Source organism: Synchiropus splendidus, chromosome 9 (genome assembly GCF_027744825.2).
Source record: "Synchiropus splendidus isolate RoL2022-P1 chromosome 9, RoL_Sspl_1.0, whole genome shotgun sequence".
In the NCBI taxonomy this organism is placed as follows: domain Eukaryota; kingdom Metazoa; phylum Chordata; class Actinopteri; order Syngnathiformes; family Callionymidae; genus Synchiropus; species Synchiropus splendidus.
Window position 1 is genome coordinate 15621722 of NC_071342.1, and position 20616 is coordinate 15642337.

A 20616-nucleotide genomic window follows, 5' to 3' on the forward strand; every position below is an offset into this window, starting at 1 on the left:
CGCTGAGAGATAGCTGTCTTGGCAGTGAGAGGTGGAGCAGCAGCGGCGCGCCCGCACGCGCCAGTCAGCCCCGGTGTGGAGGCGAGCCCGGCACATTGAAGTGACGCCGAGTTGATTGGCGCAACACGCTGCTCTGGATGAAAGATTCAGGCTGAGTGTAAAAACACTAAATGCTGTCAGTGTTATTATCACCTGCGCCGATGCAGAGGAGAAGAGGTATAAAGGGAAAGAAAGAGGGCGACTAATTGACAGGCTCCCACTTTTCCGGTGGTGACTTCAAAGCCTCGTCTGTGAATGGCGTGTTGATTAAGGACAGGCAGTGAGAGAAAGGTGTGTCAAACGCTGGCGATGTCTTTTCCTAAATTAGTTGAAAGTCTCTGCTCGCTCACTTCTTCATTACGGTGGAAAAAACTGTATCCAAGGGTTGAATAAACTGCTGCTAAATTTGCTTCAAATCATAGGTTTACACTGTTTACAGTGCCTCTTCCCGTTGCTTCCTCCTTTCATTCCGCAGACTGTCGATGTTCATGCATCCCGACTTTCCATATGTCACATCGGCACTGTGCGTAGGAGAATATTCCTATAGTCAAAGCTGCTGATTGGGCAAAAATACATGCATGCTACCTGGGATTGTTAGAGTCACAGTGCCTCACATATCTGGCACAACAGAAAAGAAATAAGGTGAAGAACTTGATTCTAAGACAATAATATTGATGGACACTGTAAGATGAAATTCTTCATAGGAAAAAATGTGACCTCTGAATATTACAGGTTTATTTTCCGTTTGTACAAACTTGAGGAAAACTGCATTGTTATCGGGAAAAAAAGCGAGGTACATATAATTTGAGACACAATTGAGCCACCCAAAAAAAAACAAAAAACTAAAATATATATATATATTTTATTTTATATATATATATATATATATATATATATATATATATATATATATATATATATATATATATATATATATATATATATATATATATATATATCAAAGATTCATGTTCCTTTTGTGGTTCACTACTGTGAAAAATTCTCCAATAATCCTTTTGGTAACATGCGCCGCATTAGTGAGACACAACAAAAACACAATTAACAAAGGCACCACAGTCCTCCCCTTCATCTTTGGCCGGCGCTGTGGCGTAAGATCTTCTGCACGGAGACTGTGCGAGCACATCTTGCAGATGAAATGAAAGAGCGGCGGAGTCGATGGAGCGGCGGTGACAGCAGCCTTTTCAAGGCCGGTGTTACACTGGATCAAACTCAGCGGCCCACTGCTGTGGATTAGCTTGTTTGGTTGTGACACGCCACTGAAACATTAATGACCGTCAGTTTGGAAAGCAAAATGTGATTGGGCAAATTCCTGAAATATTTAAAGTGCGAGTCTGTCGGAGCTTTTACTATTTGCACCGCACGGCGCCCTGAGCTGGAGGAGAGGGTAAAAGCTGGTAATTGGCCCTGTGTTGTCATGCCACTCAGTCAGTAGTTGTTAAGTCTCACTGCTCTCTGCAAACATCTGGCTCTTCGGCTTCTCTGATGGCCTGACATCCAGAGAAGTGGAGCAGTAGGAATCATGCACCAGTTATGAGAGTTCCATGTAGCAAAACCACAGCATCACTCTGACGGTCAGACAGTCAGACAGGAGCACTTTTTTCACAACTTTACGTTGCACACTGACTTTCTATAGCTGCTCAGCTGCGAACGCTTTTACGTTCTTGTTCTTTCCTCTGCTTTGGTTTAAAGAGTATGTCCCAACTTTAAGTTAAGTAGCAGCAAAGATGAGGTTTATTTCAACTTGGAAAACATTTTTTTGCTGTGATGTGTGAAACTGAAACCTAATAGGAAATATGAAGATGAACGATGAAAAATTTTAATTTCCTGCATGATGTAAAGTGACTTCCTGAGGCATGGGGGGTAGTTTTAGGTTGGAGAAAAGGGTGCATGTGACTGACAGATCAGTGGGTTCCATGTCGCCATATCTCTTAGTGGATAAGGTGCTGATCCAAAATATACCTTCCTGCATCCACTACCAGTAGTCTGAAGTGCACATAGAGCTAAGGTTTAGGGAGGGTGTGAGGAACATCCAACACATTCTCACTCCCAAGATGTCACATATTGAGTTTTTTACTTTGCTGTCTGTGTCAACAAGTGCACACCTTGAGTGCAACTGACGGTCTGTGTATATAAAGTGAGATAAAATTGAATTTCCAGAGTGAAACCTGAAGGAGCACCACCCCATGGCTTTAACACTGCTCCCAACCATTTCCCTTTCTCCTTGTGGCGCGCTTCCTACAGCATGAGGAAGTCTCATAGAAGGGGGAACGTGATTCATATGCATCAACAGGCGACACAGAAGGCTGACCTGGGCGTCATCATTTGATGCTAAAGTACGCCTCAGAATAGTCCATATTTAGACGCCTGAGGAGTGAGAATGTGCTGCCCCATTCATGATGGGATTGACCATCGAGTGAGAAGGCCTCTTGGGCACCTGCTTGGTGAAGTGCTCTGCGAATGTCTGGCTAGACCTAGAAGATAGTAGTGAGATCATGTCAACTACTCAAATGCCAAAGAAGCCTTCTGGAGTCTGACTGGGGACTCTGAAGCCCACGCACCTATTTTGTGCTTTTATTTTTAAGTCCAACTATACCTCCAAAAAATTGAAAAAAATGGAAAATTGTCAATATTTTTCTGCATTTTCGTTTGCACAGCATCACGCAGCCGCACCCTAACATGCTTTGCTTCTCTTCTCACTTGTGCCTCACAGTAGACACGATCCTCTTCTCATCCCGGGAAATGACCAGATAGAAAACATGGACATGAGCGTGAAGAGGTATGATTCGACAGGAATGTTTCACTGGTGCCCGTCGAAAGACATCGAAAAAGTCATCCTGGTAAGTGAGGCAGGGCTCTGCTCTTCTACCACCCCAATAACAAAACAAGCAAATTCACTAGAAACAAACAGAAGTAAGTATGGTAGGAAGTCCCCCCTCCCACTTCTGAAGTGATCGGCTCGTACACTAATGTGCACTGACATTTCTCTCACTGCCTCTGTGTTTCAAGGTGAGTTTATTGCTTTTTATTTTTGCTCAACTCTCCAAGCATGGGTTTGTCCGCGTAAAAGCAGTTTGTAAGCATTTTGGTTTACAAATGACTTGTCTGTCAGGTAATACGTAATGCGACCCTCTGTGTTTTAGAACCTCCAAGAATCAGTAAAAGATTCAGCGGAGCTGATTTCTTTTGTTTTCCTGTTGTGATGGTCATGGGTGGTTTATTATCTGCACACTACAGAGTTGGATATGACAGTTGAAAGAACTGTTCTCCGACGCGTCATTTGAACAGGCAATGGTTTCATTTTTAGCTAGGACGAAGGGCTGACATTCATTTTTTAAAAATATATGTTTTTTTAACGGATTATTTTCTCCTACGTTTTTAAATACATACAGCTCATTCAATTTAGTTTTATTTTTTTACTGTGGCTGTGTAACTAATACTTTTTGTTTCTTTTTTTAATGAAACTTGTTTTTTTTTCCGGTGTATTTTATTTCAACATATTCATTTAAATTAATACATTTTATTAATTACATTTTTGAACACTATTACTGGGGGTGTTTATATGTATATTTATTTATTTTTCGTAATGAAACATAGACAACATGCAGAATGACATTCAATGATTTAAATTCCAAGGTTTATTTTTCCTCCTTAGCTGTTGAGTTGCGAGGTTTGATGACTCTTTGTGGCAGCTTGTTTATGACGTGATATGTCTGAAACTTCAAAGCAAATATTATCAAAGCAAGTATTTCGTTGTGAGTTAAAGGAAAGTTGTCTTGAAAGTTGCTGAAATGTGCAAACTGCACCTAAGCTCTTACAAACTGCATGAACCTGACTTTTCTTGCTTTTCTTGACGCGACTTCTCTTCATTCATTAAACTGCTTATAAACACAATAGTTTTTAACCAGCCTCTTGTCAATGATTCAACTCTTGCAGTGGATGTGTTTTGTGGTTAACAAACTATTTGATGGAGTTTATAACAGTTTAAATCAGATTACATTTGCTATTGCAGCAGTTTTCCCCTCCTTTAGCCACAAATACACTGATATCGCTCCCTCTTCTTTCTCCCCCTCCACTCTTCTCGTCCTCTCTCCTGCAGACTCGCAGCGAAGCCTCAATGACGGTGCTCAGTGGTCATGTAGTGGTCTGTATATTTGGGGATGTCACGTCCGCTTTAGTGGGGCTGCGAAACCTTGTGATGCCTTTAAGAGCTAGTAACTTCCATTACCATGAACTTAAGCCCATCGTTTTCGTGGGCTCTCTGGATTACCTGCGGCGAGAGTGGGAGACTTTACACAACTTCCCCAAAGTCTCCATCTTACCTGTAAGTGGATGTCTGTCTCATGCACTTTACATCTCGTAGATAGAAATCAAATCTTGTTGTCTGTGTATTGCACTGAATGCTGTGTTACAGTTTTTTTGCATGTTATATTTAAAAAAAAGTAGCAAAGTCAAGATATTTGAAGAAATATGAAAAAAATAAGTATGTTTTTAAACTGTCCAAACGTGCAAAACAAAGGCTTTATTTATGCAGGACTCCACCTGGAATCACATGTGGTACTATTGTCACGTATACGGTATTACATCCGTTCCTAATAGCTTTTAGGTATTTGTGTGTTACAAAATAAATGAATGAAAAGAATAAAATAAAATAAAAATAAATAAAATATTCTTTGACAATAAAATATTGTGTATTTTTCAGTTTGATTGCTATGGTAATTCAGTAAAGATGACTAGGCTTCTTTAAAATAAATATTTTTGCAATAATTTGTTTTTAATTGTCCAATTTAAGTGTGTGATGCTATGTCACAACCATCAGAACTAACTGTTTATTGGAGGAATGAGGAGACCCACAACACTTTTAAGCAAATTCAAGATATATATATATATATATATATATATATATATATATATATATATACTATTATAGTCCTCATACTTCTGTCCATTATTCAGTCACAGTTATGTCTCTAGAAATGCTTAAAATCTCCTTTGTATATTGACAACGGTCATTTCTGTAATAATTTATGGAGCGCTACAGTATCCACAACTAGTGCTAGTTAAGCTGCTAGCTAGTGTCTTTTGCTAGCGCTCTCATAAAGTGGGACAGTGGCAAACATTTTTGCTTATATTTCAATCCAAAGTTACATGAATCACTGAGCGATTTCTCTGAAGTCCAGCTCTTCCACGTCCTGCCGAAACAAAAAGCCGTTTATTTGTGTAACGTAGCGGCGTCGGGTTCCCCTGCGCCAGTTAGCGCCGGTCTGACTGCTACTCGGAGCAGAATCACCAACGCTGCTCGCCTTTGGAGGAGCCTTTGATTCTGCAATGCCCACTGCATACGTTGCATGTCATCGCTGCACAACAAGAAGACGCTGTTTACTAATTTCCCATGGCCCCACTCTGCTCTCGTCTAACATTCTGTTTCGTCTCTCTCCCTTGTTTCTTTGTGGCGCCTTCGCCCTGAAGGGCACGCCATTAAGTCGGGCAGATTTAAGGGCTGTCAACATCAACCTCTGCGACATGTGCGTCATACTGTCAGCCAATCAGAACAATATCGAAGACGCCTCACTGCAGGATAAAGAATGCATCTTGGCATCACTCAACATCAAGTCTATGCAGTTTGATGACAGCATCGGAGTCTTACAGGCTAACTCCCAAGGTAAGAAGAGGGGTTTGTTCCTCAGAAAGGGGCGATGGTGACAGCTAGATAACATACTTGAGGGGGGTGGGGGGCGCGCACACACACACACACACACACACACACAGGCCACTGTGTTGGCTGTTTCATGGAGCATGGGAGAAGTGTTTACACCAGATGACTCGCTGACAGCCGCACTCTTGTTCCTTGTATTAACACGCTGCTCAAGCTCCTTGATAATACTTTTTAATGATGTAATCAACATGGCTGTGTCATTTGATGTCGCTCCCCCTGATCTGGTGTCTGGCAGCGTCGTCTGGAACAGATTGTTGATGTTTGCAGACAAACACATGATCCTGGCGTCCCATCAGGCCTCATCATCATTAAGCAGCAAGTAACAAATCACCAGGCGGACCACTTCAGCTGCTCCTCATTAGTCTCCGCAACAACACCACACACGCACGCCCGCCCGCCCGCGTGCTCTGACTCGCCAGGGTGTCAATCCAGGCAGGTAGCGCTGCGATTAAGTGGCACGCGTCGGAACACTTCAGGCCTGGTTCAGGTCCCTCTTGCTGATTTTGACGGGTGCTTCTCCAGTGAGGGATCGATGGCTGTGCCAACAAGTAGCAGGACGCAGGAGCGCTGGGTTCCGTCCATGCATGAGACTCCCCTCGCCCAGCTTCTCAGGCTTTTGGACCAACAGTGAATGATGAAACAAACATTCTGATCTATTTCTTTCGCATTAAAAACATAGCAAAATTTGATTTATGTTAGGGAACATATCTTACGATAAACTACTTATCATATGTGTATTAGCAATATATGAGCACAGAGGTGGCCAACCAGTCAGAGGCTAAGAGCCACATTACTTTATTGTGTTGCTACAAATACGTAGGTGTGGCAGACCAGGCTCACCTGAACAGCTAGTCACCCGACTTTGTGGAAGTATAGCAGCATAAACACATCCCTGCATGTGACAAGGTTGCCAGTTCACGTCCGCCGTATGTCTCTTGTGCAACTGTTTTTAAAATAAATACATTTTATCGTATTGCTCTTAGAAATATCAAGCGGCACAGATAGAATTGTGTCCGCATTTCTTTCATTTCTATATATTTTTACGTTGCTCACCAATAACGTGGCCCTGGTCTGTGTGTGTGAGCGACGCCGCAGACTGGACTCTTCCCTCCACTGGACGGACGGACTTCAACGATGAATAATGCGCGAAACACATGCCATACGTTTAGTTTAGGTCGTGACAAAGTGAAACGTGAAACTAAGTCATGTTAAATCGTGGATCTGATGACCATCCAAGTCTGAGGACTGCGACTCTCATTGCCATTGAATGGGGGGCTTGGAGAACATGCAGCGAGGGGCATTGTTTACGCTTCAAAGTTAAATGCAATTCAAAGTCTTTGACCAATATCTTGAAATTTCGCTGTAATAGCTCTTACTTTTCCGACTAATTTTCACAGCTCATGTGGTGAAGAGCTGCATGAAACTGAGCGAAGAGTCGCATGCGGCTCCGGAGCCACAGGTTGGCCAGACCTAAACAACACTGTAATTACTAGTCATCAACTGTTAATATGCATGTAATTAGCTTCATTATAGTTAATATATATTCCCCAATCTAAAGTGTGACCAAAGTCTTGCTGGTAAAAATCACTTCCACAATGTACTGCAACAGGCAAAGTCCTTCCCAATTCGAATTGGTCGAGCCTAAAACCACTGTGGCAGAAATGGAAAGTGCTGTTATTCACGTCCTTTTCAGTCCCTTGGAAATGTAAGAAGAAAAATCTAATGACGCCGTGTTCTGAATAGTTACACAAATGTCTGGTAATTTGTCATGTCAGGTATTTACAATGTGTTTGAGGAGATTTAAATAACCAATGTTTTAAATTAAATGGAACTAACAAATGTCACAAATGCTCATGTTTTTGTGTTCCATCTGATCTGCTGAGCCAGGTACGTTTGGGTCTGTGACATCTGCGTCCACTCTGTGGTCTCCTACTTCAGTCAGATCAATAGGTGTTAGTAGCACCAACCCGCGGATTCAATAACAAAACGGCATGCAGAAAGTACTAACAGTATATATTACATTTCGATGTAGGTTGACTTTGGTCCTCTGATCATTTGCTAAATGACATTTTCATAACTGATTCCAAGCCTTTTTGGTATTGATGATTGTATTCACTCTCTGTATTGAATCTTTGCAGTCCACGCACACACTCACTCACAGTTGTGACGGGTGCTCAAGCACATGTTGTATCGCAGGTGAACCTTCAGGGACACTCACCTCACAGCAATGCTTCTGTTCAGACAGTCGAATTTAAAACAAGAAGGTGCGAATGAATAAGTAAACAGATCTTTCCTGGGGGAGAACTTCTCACGACTGCTCTAGCATGTAGTCAACCGCAGAGCGTGACTGTGCCCGGGGGGCTACAGGGATAAGGGGGCATGTAACCCAGATCTCACTTGTCTAGGTACAATGCCGTGGAGCAGATGGGGTTGCGTCAGCAGTGTGAGGGCGTCTAAAACTTCTCATTTTTTTAGCTTAGTTTATGCATATATATATATATATATATATATATATATATATATATATATATATATATATATATATATATATATATATATATATACGGACACAGTATGTTAAAACAGTAACATAAATTAACTATATTTCAGTTATACAAAAAAAAAATGGAAAAATACGATTTTTATACACGTAATTATAAAAGTGAAAAATAGAAATATATGAAAAACAAATATGAAAAATTAAGAGGCTAAATAGATTCAATGATTCATTAGCATATTGAGTAGGGAAATATTTCATTTATGAAGGTTTTTTTTTTCCTTTTCCTGTTGGAAAGGTTTCTTAAACAACTGAATAAATATCACAATTAACACAGAAAATGAGATGAATAAAATATTAATCTACATAAAAGGGAATGCGTTTAAAAAAAATGAACTGTATTTTATTCATTCTGACTAATTCACACACACTACCTGAAAATGTTTTGAAATTTAAAATACCATTGCTTTCCAGTGTAACTCCTAGTCTGTTTTTTTTTTAAGGTAAAGCAGATTTTTTTAATCTCCATGTGTTTATCGCAGCTCAGCAGCTGTCTTCATGTTCACCTATTCTCACCGACAATATCTTTTTCAGCTGAAGGGTTGTTCACTGTGGTAATATATCAGTCGATTTTAGAGTCAACGCTCACCAACAGCATGTTGGTGAAATAGACTTTATGGAATTTTAACTCCGACAGAGCTTATGCTTCCCAAAAGCCTCCGAGTGTCAAACTATCTTGCTCTCCAAGTTCAATAATTGGTTTAACAATAGTGTTCAGTGTTGAGCGTGCGCTTCCTGCTGTGAGCTCCAGTGTTTGCGGTGTTTTTCCTCCGTGCCGGTTCAGTGATCTCTTCTGTATTGTAACTGTCTCATTGACTGTATCAGCACACGTACGCCGACTTCACAATCCCCACAGAGAAACTTTGTGACCCCGATGCATTTTAAGTTTGCTCTCTCTGCTGTGAGTTGTTGAATTTTTGCCGGAGTCAGCATTAAATGATGGATGTCAAAACATAGTCGATGCATTATACATTCAGCATTACAGATTTAAGGTGTTTACTTGTCACTTTGAGGCACAAAAGTGAAGTCATGTGGATTCATGCTCCTGTCATTTGCAGTTCTGAGCCGTTTCCCATGAAAGGTTTTCCTCCGTATCCACTTCACCATTTTTATTGTAACAAAATGAACAGCATATAAAATTTATGTGGCCCGTTGATGGAAGGATATGAATGGACCCCTAAAAGCAACGTTTCCGTGGGGCTGTTTGTAGGCCTTCATCACTTACCTCCTTGTTTTTTTGAAAACGCGCATGGAGGAGAATACTGCATGTCAACATCAACTTGCTGACTGGGCTCAGATGCACTATGTGTAATGGTATCAATGTAGAGGTCACGCCCCGACAGCTGCGGCACCCTGCAGAGGGGAAATCAGTTTTCATTGAATTTGAATCTTCTATATTCAACTTGACTGCTGTTGGACTTCTTCTTCCTTCTTCTCTTTTGTACAACTATTTATTAATTATTTACCTGCTACACTTTTTTCTGTCTATGGATTAATTTCATTTAATTTAAAGTGAATGTTTATATTGTTTTCAAGATTTTAAAATCATATTTTTTGCCCTTTGTGCCCATAGGAATGGAACCACAATAAAATATGTAATCACATTTAGAATATAGAAAGAGGTATATTTTACTCTTTAAACAATAAATATTTTGTTTTTTTTCCAGCTGACATTATTATGTTTTGTAAATATTTTTTTCAGATTAGCTTCTCACTGATTTTATATTAATATTATTATTATTATTATTATTATATTATTATAGAGGTCTGTAATGGAATATATGCTTAACTTATGGCTAAAAAATCTGTGAAATATTAAATTATAATATTTTTTATTATGTATTTTAATTTTACTATGTCAACACTTTCACTGAATATGATTCAATGTAGCTTGATGCTAAAATGCAACTTTATTTTCTCATTATTTTCCTCAACCAAATAAGATGACAAAATGTCTGATTCTGTTATAAACAATGCTTTTAATTATCTGTGTTTAAAGGTTTATTTATTACTTTTATTTTTGTTAATATTTCTGCAGTATTTATACTTCTATAGGTCTTTTTATCTATGTTTTTAATACACTGGCACTTTTTCTTAAATAAATATTTGCATTATTTTATCAAATCAGTTATAGATAATTGCACAAAATATGACTTCACTGCATTTAAAAAACAAAACCAACATTCTTCATTTCAGGTTTCACGCCTCCTGGAATGGACCGGTCATCTCCAGACAGCAGCCCAGTACATGGCTTTGTGCGTCAGGCTTCCGTCACCACCGGCTCCAACATCCCCATCATCACAGAACTAGGTAAAAACTCGCCACCAGCCCTGAAGCTTGACACTGCATGTCCTTCCAAGTAACCTCAGGTCAACTCATTTATCATATGCCAACATTCCCAAAACTCATCCGAGGTCAGTCTGACTTGTGGAATGTGTGTCCTCCTCTGTTCTCTGAAGCTTTGTGCCGCTAACATCCATATATACATGTGAGTAAGTGGCTCTCGCTGGCTTTGTCAGCTGACGATGATGTGAGGAAAGTCTTTGGACGTTTGTAACTTGAGGACGTCAGATGGACGATTGCGACATCAACTGCAATTTGTCCACTAATGCAGAAGCCAAACCCAGTCTGATGGAAAAAAAGGAAGGAGAAAGCAAAGAGAGTGAAAAGGTAGAAGGGTGGAAAAACTGCCTTGGTTGCAAAATGGGTCCATTTATTAATAACAATGGCGGTGGCTGTATTCCCTCTGGTGGTGGGGACTCATGAAACTTTCAGATCTCTGAGGGGCACTGGAAAGCACCAGAGACTGTGTCTCCCCTGACCCAATTAGGGAGCAGTGGAGCGTGGACCGGCTCAGGAAAGAGCCAGCGAGAGAAAGAAGCCACCTAATGTTACCTATAAGAGGACTAGCCATTACCTGCAGAGAGGCTCACCCATTAGGAAGCAGAGACTAGATCCTATCCGTGTTGGAGCCTCTGCACAGGACAGGAATGTCAGGGTTTCACAGGTTCGCTTGGAAAGTGCTTGGACTCTGCTGTGCATCTCATGTCCTGTTATAGACTCTTGATACCACTAGCTTTCATTTTGAGCCTGTAATTGGAGACTATGCATCTGTAGAGGTAGGTGACGTGAATGATGGCAACATCATTTATGTCAATGCCAATATATGACCCATCCCCATGCCCATGTTAGTGCTGGACTGTGGGACGTTTGTGGCTGTTGGTCAAATTTCCAATGGTCCTCATGCTGCGTTGGCACATTGTTTTTGCATCGCAGATGTCAGCCGTCCGTCCTACATGACCCATTGGGCTTTCCTTTGAATCACCCTCCCACAGAATTTCTTGATGCTGGCAGCCTCGTGGCAGATTGTCCAACATATAAAAAAAAGTGGCTGCGATAAAGGTTGAGCCATGTGACTGCTCTCTTTATGGTCCTGCTCTTGAAAGTCAATGTCCTTGTTGCTTGGTATAGACAGGACCCAGTGTGATCATGAGCCACACTTACTGACCTCACTCACTTACATATCAAGTAACATCAGAAGAATACCAACCTTCGTTTTTAAGCTTCCCGAAATACCACGTAAAATTTGGTGGAAGTTCGTGACCCATTATAAACTGTATCCACACTGCTGGAAGCAACCTTTTGGGTGTGAAGGTTCACTAGTGGTGGTTGCATGGCGGTAGCCAAGTGTACAGTTCTCGAGTTGAATGCTATTTTAAGGCTAAAGATAATTCTGTATAAAGAATTCTGCTTAACAACAAAGGTGAAAAGGGTGAATTACTATTCGGTGTGGGATTAATGGCCGACTTTTCTGTCCCGTTCTTCATTCACACCTCCTGACTGGCGGCCATTTCTGTGACAATGAAACGCCGGCGACATTAGCTTTTAGATCCAACCACAACACTTGCGACTTCACGACTTCCATGACACATCCAACGGTTAAATTTAGAGGTCCTGTTGCGCCTAGTACTTCAGGTGGGAAAACAGACAGGCTTGATGGCACTGATACGTAAAGACTGCGGCGGAAAGTGCTTTTCCACATGTCCTGGTTGAGCCAAATTATAGCAGCGTAACTTGCAGGTAAGCACAGGGATAAAAGACTTCCAGCCAAACTTGTGATAACATTGTCCTCCAGGTGTATTAAAGAGAGGTGGGCGAGTGCGTCTCGCTGCAGCCATATACAGTAATTACACTGCCATATGCTCGGCCTCCAGTGCCAGGAGGAGATTTATGTCAGACTGAGCAAAACGCACCTCCCTAAGTTGCATGATCGATTTAGTGGTGTGAAGTAGGTGTGTTTGTGGATAAGACTGTTTACCATGTGCGACCAATTGTTGTGCGCCGGCCCCTCGACAGCAGAGATTTTGTGTCGACGATAATCCGGAGAGCTTTCCGGCACGAGCGGAACAATCCCAGGAAGTAGCGCAATGCCTTTTTATTGCCACCTTTGATGCTCTTTCAATAACGCAAGCATTTCTCCTCCACTGTCTCATCACCGTTAGCTAAACCTGGCAAACTGCTGCCGTTGGTTTCACTCAGTCAGGAAAAAAAAAGCGGAACCAACATACAAATGATAACAGAGCTGGGTAAGCCGAGCCTTTGTCCTCTGCTGCCGTCCGCTCCGCCGCTCCGCTCCTCATCGGCTGCTCTTGATTTATCTGGCTACAGTCAAGGCCCTCGCTGCTCCCATGGCTTCACTCTCTGCACATTTTTATTCCTCCTTCTGGTTGAAATTGACCGTCTTGTTTTTTAGCCCCCCGTTTACCGGTTTTTATTTGCTCCTATATTTTCTCCTCCTCCAGCTGCAGAGCATTGCGAGGCCTTTGATCACGCTCACTCTGTCCTTGTGGCTGTTTCCATAGCAAACCCTTCTGCCCTGCATCCACGCCCTGCTACCACCACAAACACACTCAGGCTCACAAACACGCATCTCTCTGGTCCTCCTGTTGGCCTGAGCCTGTTTGCATCAGCCTGTTGTATCTCTGACTCACATTTCTCTTCCACAGTGCTCTGGAATCTACCATGAAATCCAAATATATATAGGATCTTGAAGTAGCTGAACTCAAATGTATAGTATGTATAGTATATAGTATGTATAGTATACTTGAAATAAGGATATGACTGTTCCAAAAAAAAAAAAAAGTAATAGTAAGTAATAAACACTAGGTAAGTAAGTAGTGAGTAAGAATAAAGTAGCAAGTAATAGGACAAAATTACTCGGGGAAATAGAATCTGTCCAATGCAGGTTCGAAAGGAACTAGCTGAGGTTATATCAAGCAAGTTTCTTTTTTTCTTAGGGGCAGATTATGTGACTTTTGTGACGGTCCACCGTGCCAAAATAAATAAATAGTAAGCAGAAGAGAGAAAAATGAAGCCGCAATAATATACTTTTAGTTTGCAAATATATATTTGTGTTCATATGATGAGCATTTTTTAATGATTCTCAATATATATTTTTAATTAAAGTGGAGGCTATTTTGATCATTTCAATTCATTTTATGTTACAGGACATTTTTGTGTCTTGTTAAAAGTACATATTTTAATCTTAAGGGCTGTGAAAATGCCCAAAATGGCAAAGAAATGAAATGAATTCCTGACTTTTTAAATTATCATAGTGATGAATATTTATGAATAATCAGCTTTGTAGCTTCAGTTTGACACTACATAGACGTCACCCAGGTGCGCCTTCTATTTTTTCACCCTAAATTTGTGTCTGTGCTACAGAGGTGTCCTGGCTACTGTTGTTGTTTAGATATACAGGTTTTCAGCAGTAGAGATGTGTAAGTGGAACCCTGTTGAATTTCAGGTTGCAGGTAAATATTTGTGATAATGATGTGACAAACATCCGGAGGAAACAGCATGACTGTAAATGCATGACGTCGTGAAGATAGCCATTGTTCAAGTCTGGTTCTGGTGCTTAGCTCTTGAGCATTATTTCATCCCATCACTGTCACATTACAACACTGGTGACTGCTTAATAACGGGACTTCTGCAATGGTTATTCAAGTGAATGTGGTCCACATTGTTTTCTTCTTTTTAGCGCCTGCCTGCCTGTGGTGTCGATTTTGTTTCCTCTGAACTTTAAATTATATTATTTCAGGATTTAAATGATGCACTCAATGTCGTAACACTGACTGTATAATATGTAGCGCGCAAAATGTGGAGTGTTTCTAACACACACTTTTGCTCTCAGTGAACGACTCGAATGTTCAGTTCTTGGACCAAGACGATGACGACGACCCGGACACGGAGCTGTACCTCACGCAGCCCTTCGCCTGCGGCACCGCTTTCGCCGTCAGCGTGCTCGACTCCCTGATGAGTGCGGTGAGATTTAACAATATTAAAGTTGTTTGAAAGGAGGTAAACATGCATGTCATCGGCGTAGAAGTTGAACACTGTAGAAGTTTCCAGCCGCTGGAAAAATCCAGTGGGAAATAGTTTCACTTGTTTTACTGTAACTCTGTGAAAGTTAGCAACTGGAACACAGAGTGCCCTGATCAGACTCGCCTGCCAGGCCGGTCGACATCTGAAAAGAAGTAGCTGGCATTAGAGCTTGTGTTAAGTGAGAGGGATTCAGCGTCGCAGGGTCTTATTAGGTCTTTTAATGAAGCGCGTGTCGAAGGTTATCTGCGAGGCGCTGACACCAACTTGACTTTAAGAAACCATCGGAATCCTGCTTCACCTTTTGACAATGTCATCAAAGCAGCCAAGATAAGATAAACCTAATTTTACCGCCCAGGCACTGCTTTTTTTTTTTTTTTTACCCCCCCTCCCGCCCCAGCTGCTGCTGCTATGATGGCTTAATTCCACCGGTGAGTGAGGGGTTAGCAGGGCGGGTGGGGAGGGAGGGCAGGCGTCAGCTGTAGTCTGCCGCTGGTCAGAGGTGAAGCCGGCTAATGGACACTGCTCATCCATCATGAGGCAGGACCGGCCTGTCAGGAGCCCGGGAGAGGAGCTGCCAGTCCGCTGGGTGACACGAGCTGTCTTCACGACAGCAGCTTGAAGGACAAGGGAAGCTGACACCCGCAGAGCGCAGTCAAACACTTGTCTGTGAAGAGGAAATGGTGTTGGACGGATGGAAACATGTCGCTCCCTTGAATTACTTTATCAGGGGAAAAAAATGTTTATGATGAAGAGAAGTCTTTTCTTCGAAAAACAAATTGGCTCAAAATCAAAGCAAGGCTGGTCAATGTTAATACATGACGAGTCAAAGCTGCCACACTGAAGAGTTTGAAATGTTCCAAAAAAAGGCAATTAAACAGTTTAAGTGCTATTTTCTTATTAGAAAATCGGATTAGAGACTCATGTTTCATTGAATTTTGGATCAATTTTGGGGTGTTTCCTTTCATTCATTGGTCTCTCAGGCCACATATAAGACTTGGCGACCCGGGTTTGGCTCCCGAGCCTTGAGTTGGACACATGAGCTCCACTGTGTGTCAGTTTTGAGACTAACAAAAGATGTTACAGGTCATTTTTGATGCTTGTGAAAGTGAGTTGTCTCTTGTTGTTGCTATGCTTCTCCATAGATTTTTGCTCTTATTTTCTGTGATTCCTGATTCGAGCATCCTCATCTCCGTTTGGCATTATCAAATTGAACGTTGGAATGGAGTGCAAATCCTTGCTCAAACCGAAGGCGTGAAAGTTTCTTCTGCTCTTCTGCTTGTGGGAAGGACCACTGAATGTCTTATTGTTTACGTTTGGCCTACATTCTGGAATCCTCTGCCTCCCAGACATACTTTAACGACAACATCCTGACCCTCATCCGGACGTTGGTCACGGGAGGAGCCACTCCGGAGCTGGAGGCCCTGCTGGCCGAGGAGAACGCGCTTCGAGGGGGCTACAGCACACCGCAGACGCTGGCCAACAGAGACAGGTGTCGCGTCGCCCAGCTAGCGCTCTACGACGGGCCCTTTGCCGACTTGGGAGTAAGTGAATGTTTAAGTGGAGTTGGCGCCACTGATCCCTCCACATCCCCTCATCACAACCTCTAACTTAATCTGAACCACAGCGATCACGCAAAGCAGCAGTTTTGGGTGAACAAGGAGCATATTTGTTTGAGTGCTTCACGTGATTTGGGTGCGATCGTGTTGGTGATTTTTTGTTTGGTTTTTTTTGCCTCTACAGGATGGTGGCTGTTACGGGGATCTGTTCTGCAAAGCACTGAAGACCTACAACATGCTGTGTTTTGGAATCTACAGATTAAGAGACGCTCACCTCAGTACGCCGAGCCAGTGTACAAAGCGGTACGACATCAAAAAAGATTATTTTTTCCCCCATCGTTCATTTGCTCTTTTGTCTGTGAACTCATGTGTTTCTCTCTGGGCAGATACGTGATCACCAATCCTCCGTACGAGTTCGAGCTGGTGCCCACAGACTTAATTTTCTGCCTCATGCAGTTCGACCACAACGCAGGCCAGTCGCGGACAAGCTTGTCCCACTCTTCCCACTCCTCTCATTCCTCCAGCAAAAAGAGCTCCTCCGTCCACTCCATCCCTCCATCCAACAGACAGAACCGCAGCAGCAAGACCCGGGAGTCTCGCGACAAACAGAAGTAGGTGCTACTCTTTTTACTGCATGTTTGGACCTGTCTTTATCGGTGCGTGTGTGTGTGTTTACTGTCGTTGTTGCTGTCCTCACCTGGGCTTTTTCTCCATGACGACCGGCATGTCATCTTCACTGTCACGTCATGGCGTTAAAATATTTGACTGGAACACTCTAACAATCGATAGCAACCTCTATTTTGGTGTAGAAGTTATGTGTCATCCTATATATATATTTGTGTATACCTGTCTGTTGTTCTCATCCGTCGTGCTGATGATCAGTCATAGTTTTGGAGGTGAAACTGAGTGTTCCAGAATGATAAACAATATAATCCAAAGTGTCACCTTCATCGTCAGCGTGTCGTCACTCACCTGTGCTGCTGCATGTCAATAGTTTCCAGGGTTAGTATTCATGTACACGTGTGTTTCGTACCCTTTCCCCAATGATGAATATTAATTCAATTCAAAGAATTTGGGGGAACACGAGTGGTTTTAGAGAAGTTGTCAATAAGCATGCAGATTTGTTACAGTTGTACGATTTGTTCAAAACAAACGTGAAAGCCCGAAACACATCTTCAGCTGAAGATGTTTGATGTAACAAGTCTGGAGTCTTTGCACATCGAGGGCAGGCCTCAAAGATGGAGTGTTATTGTGGATTTTTTAAAGAAATAACACTGGAGACAAGAAGATCCAATCGGCCTTTTTTTTCGATCAAAAAGCTGGTAAAAAACTGAGGAGACAATTCATCTGTATTAGGTGCTCCTGAAATTGTCTTGTAGTCCTGTGTTTTTTATGTTTAGATTTAGGTCCACAATCTTCCTTTCTGAAGGAGACCTTCAAGTTGTTTAAGATGCTCTCATATTCAGTAATCTCTTGACTATCATGAGGGTTACGTTCACCCTCATGCAAAATTTAAACCTTTTGCAAACTACTGAGAACACATTTCCTTCAGCCAGTCGAGACAATAAGTCAAAAGACTCACAGATGTCAAACTTCTGACTCTTCTCCTGGTGCTGAATTGATAGCATCCTCCTTTTTGTTGGTGAGTTCTACTGTATTACCGTAATTTCCGGACTATAAAATGCTACTTTCTGAACCTTTCGGGCTTACACAATGACGCAGCTAATATATGGATTTTAACATTTTTTATTTACCTTAAATAAAGCGCTCAAAATACGCACTTTTCGTCTGCGTGTCCTCAGCTCCGCCAACAGAGCCGGGTCACCACTGACCTTTCTACGGCACAACCACTGCTCCCGCAGCTTATAGATCGCTGCGGCTTATGTCTGAATTGTATTGAAATGACATCACCATTTTACTTTTTTTAAAGTGAGAAAATGCTAATAAATTCTTATTAAAAAAAAGTAAAAATTGATTCCTGATATCTACCAAAATGGTCCATGTCACTATACCAAAAAAAAATCTGTCACGGTACTATATAAATGTGAGCCACAATCCGGTGAAGGATTATGAATATCTCAGTGTATAAGAGCTTCATGGAAATGACGTACTGAATAAGGTTAGAATATATATATATATATATATATATATATATATATATATATAAGCTTGGGATTTTATTTTTGTTTTCCTGATGATTCGTAAATGACCATGTGACATCATCGGCCTGAGGCGAACCCCTGGTGTGCAAAGACCTTCACTATGAGACTTCTTATTTGTCACCTGTGTATTTGCCTGTAGCGTGTAAACTCCAGTGACTTACAGTAGAATACTTACCTCTCTCTCTGAAGTGCAACAAGGATGAATAGAATGGGCCAAGGTATGCAAGTTAACGATTCTGCATGACTTACCTGGGCGTCCGGTCATAACCTCGTCCTCTCCGGATGTTGTTATGACACGGGGATTTGTTTGATTTCTATGAATTCAGTCCACGCTGCCTCAGTTTAAGTTTTGCTTTCATGTGGAAAGCAAATTGTCTGCTGCTGCCTCTCCATGATCAGGACCATGTTCACGCTGCATGTGGTTGAGATGACTCTTTTTTTTTTGGTTTTCTCCTGTACTCAGTTATTTTTCTAAGGAGAGATTTTTTTTTCCCCCATCGTTGATCATGCTTTGTGTGAGAGGTCTGTGTGTTTGCATCTTCCCTCAACTGAATGCTGTCTTAGGCGGACGCCACATGTATGCTGTTCTTGTATACATTGTCTCAGTATCAGATCAGAAACCCATCACGTCTGACTTTTTAAAGCGATTACAAGTTTAATGTAGGTCAGGTCGATCCAAATCCCCCTGATGCAGCCAATGTAGTGACTCTCAAACAACTTTGGGAAAGTGTGTCCATCCCAGTGCCATCGGTCACAGCAGGAAAGTGGGAGGCGTGACCAATCTCCAGTCTAAATTGGCGAGGATGTGTGTCTGTAGCTTTGCTCATGCCACTGATGCGTTGGTTTGAGGCGACAACACTGAGATCACCGTATCAGCAGCAGACTGGATAGAGATGGCAGGCGTCTTGCTTCACCCCGGGCACAATTCTACACTTCAAATACCTGTGCTGTAACACACGGCTCCTGCGGCTGTAAGATCGCTGACACACACTCGGATAGATCTCCACACACACACACACTCGCACACACACACACGCGCACAGTCAGGCTTGCTGCATATAGCACAAGTTTAAAAAAACGTTACAACTTTCAAAATGACATTATGATTGGCGTTGAAGATGTCTGAGTGCAGAGTTTACAAACTTCTGATCTACTCGTCCCCAAATCTTCGCTGCTGAAGTTCTTCTAAAATGTTCACTTTCTAACTGTGAATATGAGATGTGAATATGAGCGCCATAATGATAGCAGTCATTGAACATATTTTCAATTAAAAAAGCAAGAATATATTTGCATTTCACTTAAACACATTACTAAATTAAATAGAATTAATAATTTTGAACTTGGCAGATGCAAAAAAAAAATCTTTTCACAGAGACACTAATTTGCTTCATGTTTAAAAATGGCCTGTGCGCATTTTGAATTTTGAATTGTTTTAATTTCAAATGCTTCACAGCTTGATACTTGCTATGATCTTAAAATTTGCATTTTTAACATTATGTCAAAATGATTTATAAATATTAAATATTATTCTAATATGATTCCTGCTAAATTAGAACATTTTTAATTTTATTTTTAATATTAACCAAATGTGTCAATTGTCACTACAAACTTGATTTATATATTTTTTTATCATGAAAATGTTAATTGTGTTGTAAGACTTAAGAAGTAAGTCTTAGCAAATCCTGTACTTTTCATCTCCATTGTTGAACAATACCAATTAATTCCGCTAAAAGTTGGCTATATGTCGCTGCCAGGTACGTGACATTTGTTTACACCCACTCTGCTTTGAAATCTGTTATGAATGGGTGAAGCTGAATTGTTAAATAAGTGTATAACATCAGTGCAGATGGAGCATAACACAGCCTTGAAAACATTCCAGTAGTGTATTATTGGTGTAGACTTCAAGCAGTGGTCATGATATTTTATGCTTTTTAAAGCTACTAAACCGCATTACAATATGCCACTAACCAGTAGTAACTTTCTGAACCAGATGTAGATCTAAAGCATGACCCAAAAATGACGTAGCTAATAGTAATAATATTAATAAAGCATGAACTATATTGCATTTTTTAGAACACTGTTTGCAAAGTGCTTTACAGGTAAAACGAAGTATGTTGCACTTGCTCGACCATGGAGATGGACAGCTACTGTGAGCGAGAACTAAGGCATTGTTGGCATTATTGT

The 20616-nt window shown here is 41.4% G+C and overlaps 1 protein-coding gene across 15 annotated transcripts in view; it reads left to right on the forward strand.

The window, feature by feature from the left end:
* The window catches only part of LOC128764652 (calcium-activated potassium channel subunit alpha-1), a 152827-nt gene that overhangs the window by 126428 nt on the left and 5783 nt on the right, over positions 1-20616 (forward strand). For 9 of the 15 annotated variants that reach the window (XM_053874575.1, XM_053874574.1, XM_053874581.1 and 6 more), the window contains 9 exons: positions 2771-2897; positions 4157-4381; positions 5527-5719; positions 10527-10640; positions 14524-14654; positions 16061-16255; positions 16455-16573; positions 16657-16881; positions 18622-18650. In XM_053874575.1, the coding sequence (XP_053730550.1) occupies positions 2771-2897; positions 4157-4381; positions 5527-5719; positions 10527-10640; positions 14524-14654; positions 16061-16255; positions 16455-16573; positions 16657-16881; positions 18622-18650 (1358 nt within the window). Of the gene's footprint in view, positions 1-2770; positions 2898-4156; positions 4382-5526; positions 5720-10526; positions 10641-12832; positions 12917-14523; positions 14655-16060; positions 16256-16454; positions 16574-16656; positions 16882-18621; positions 18651-20616 lie in introns of all 15 variants that reach the window. The other 6 variants (XM_053874584.1, XM_053874587.1, XM_053874590.1 and 3 more) reach the window with 2 other exon arrangements.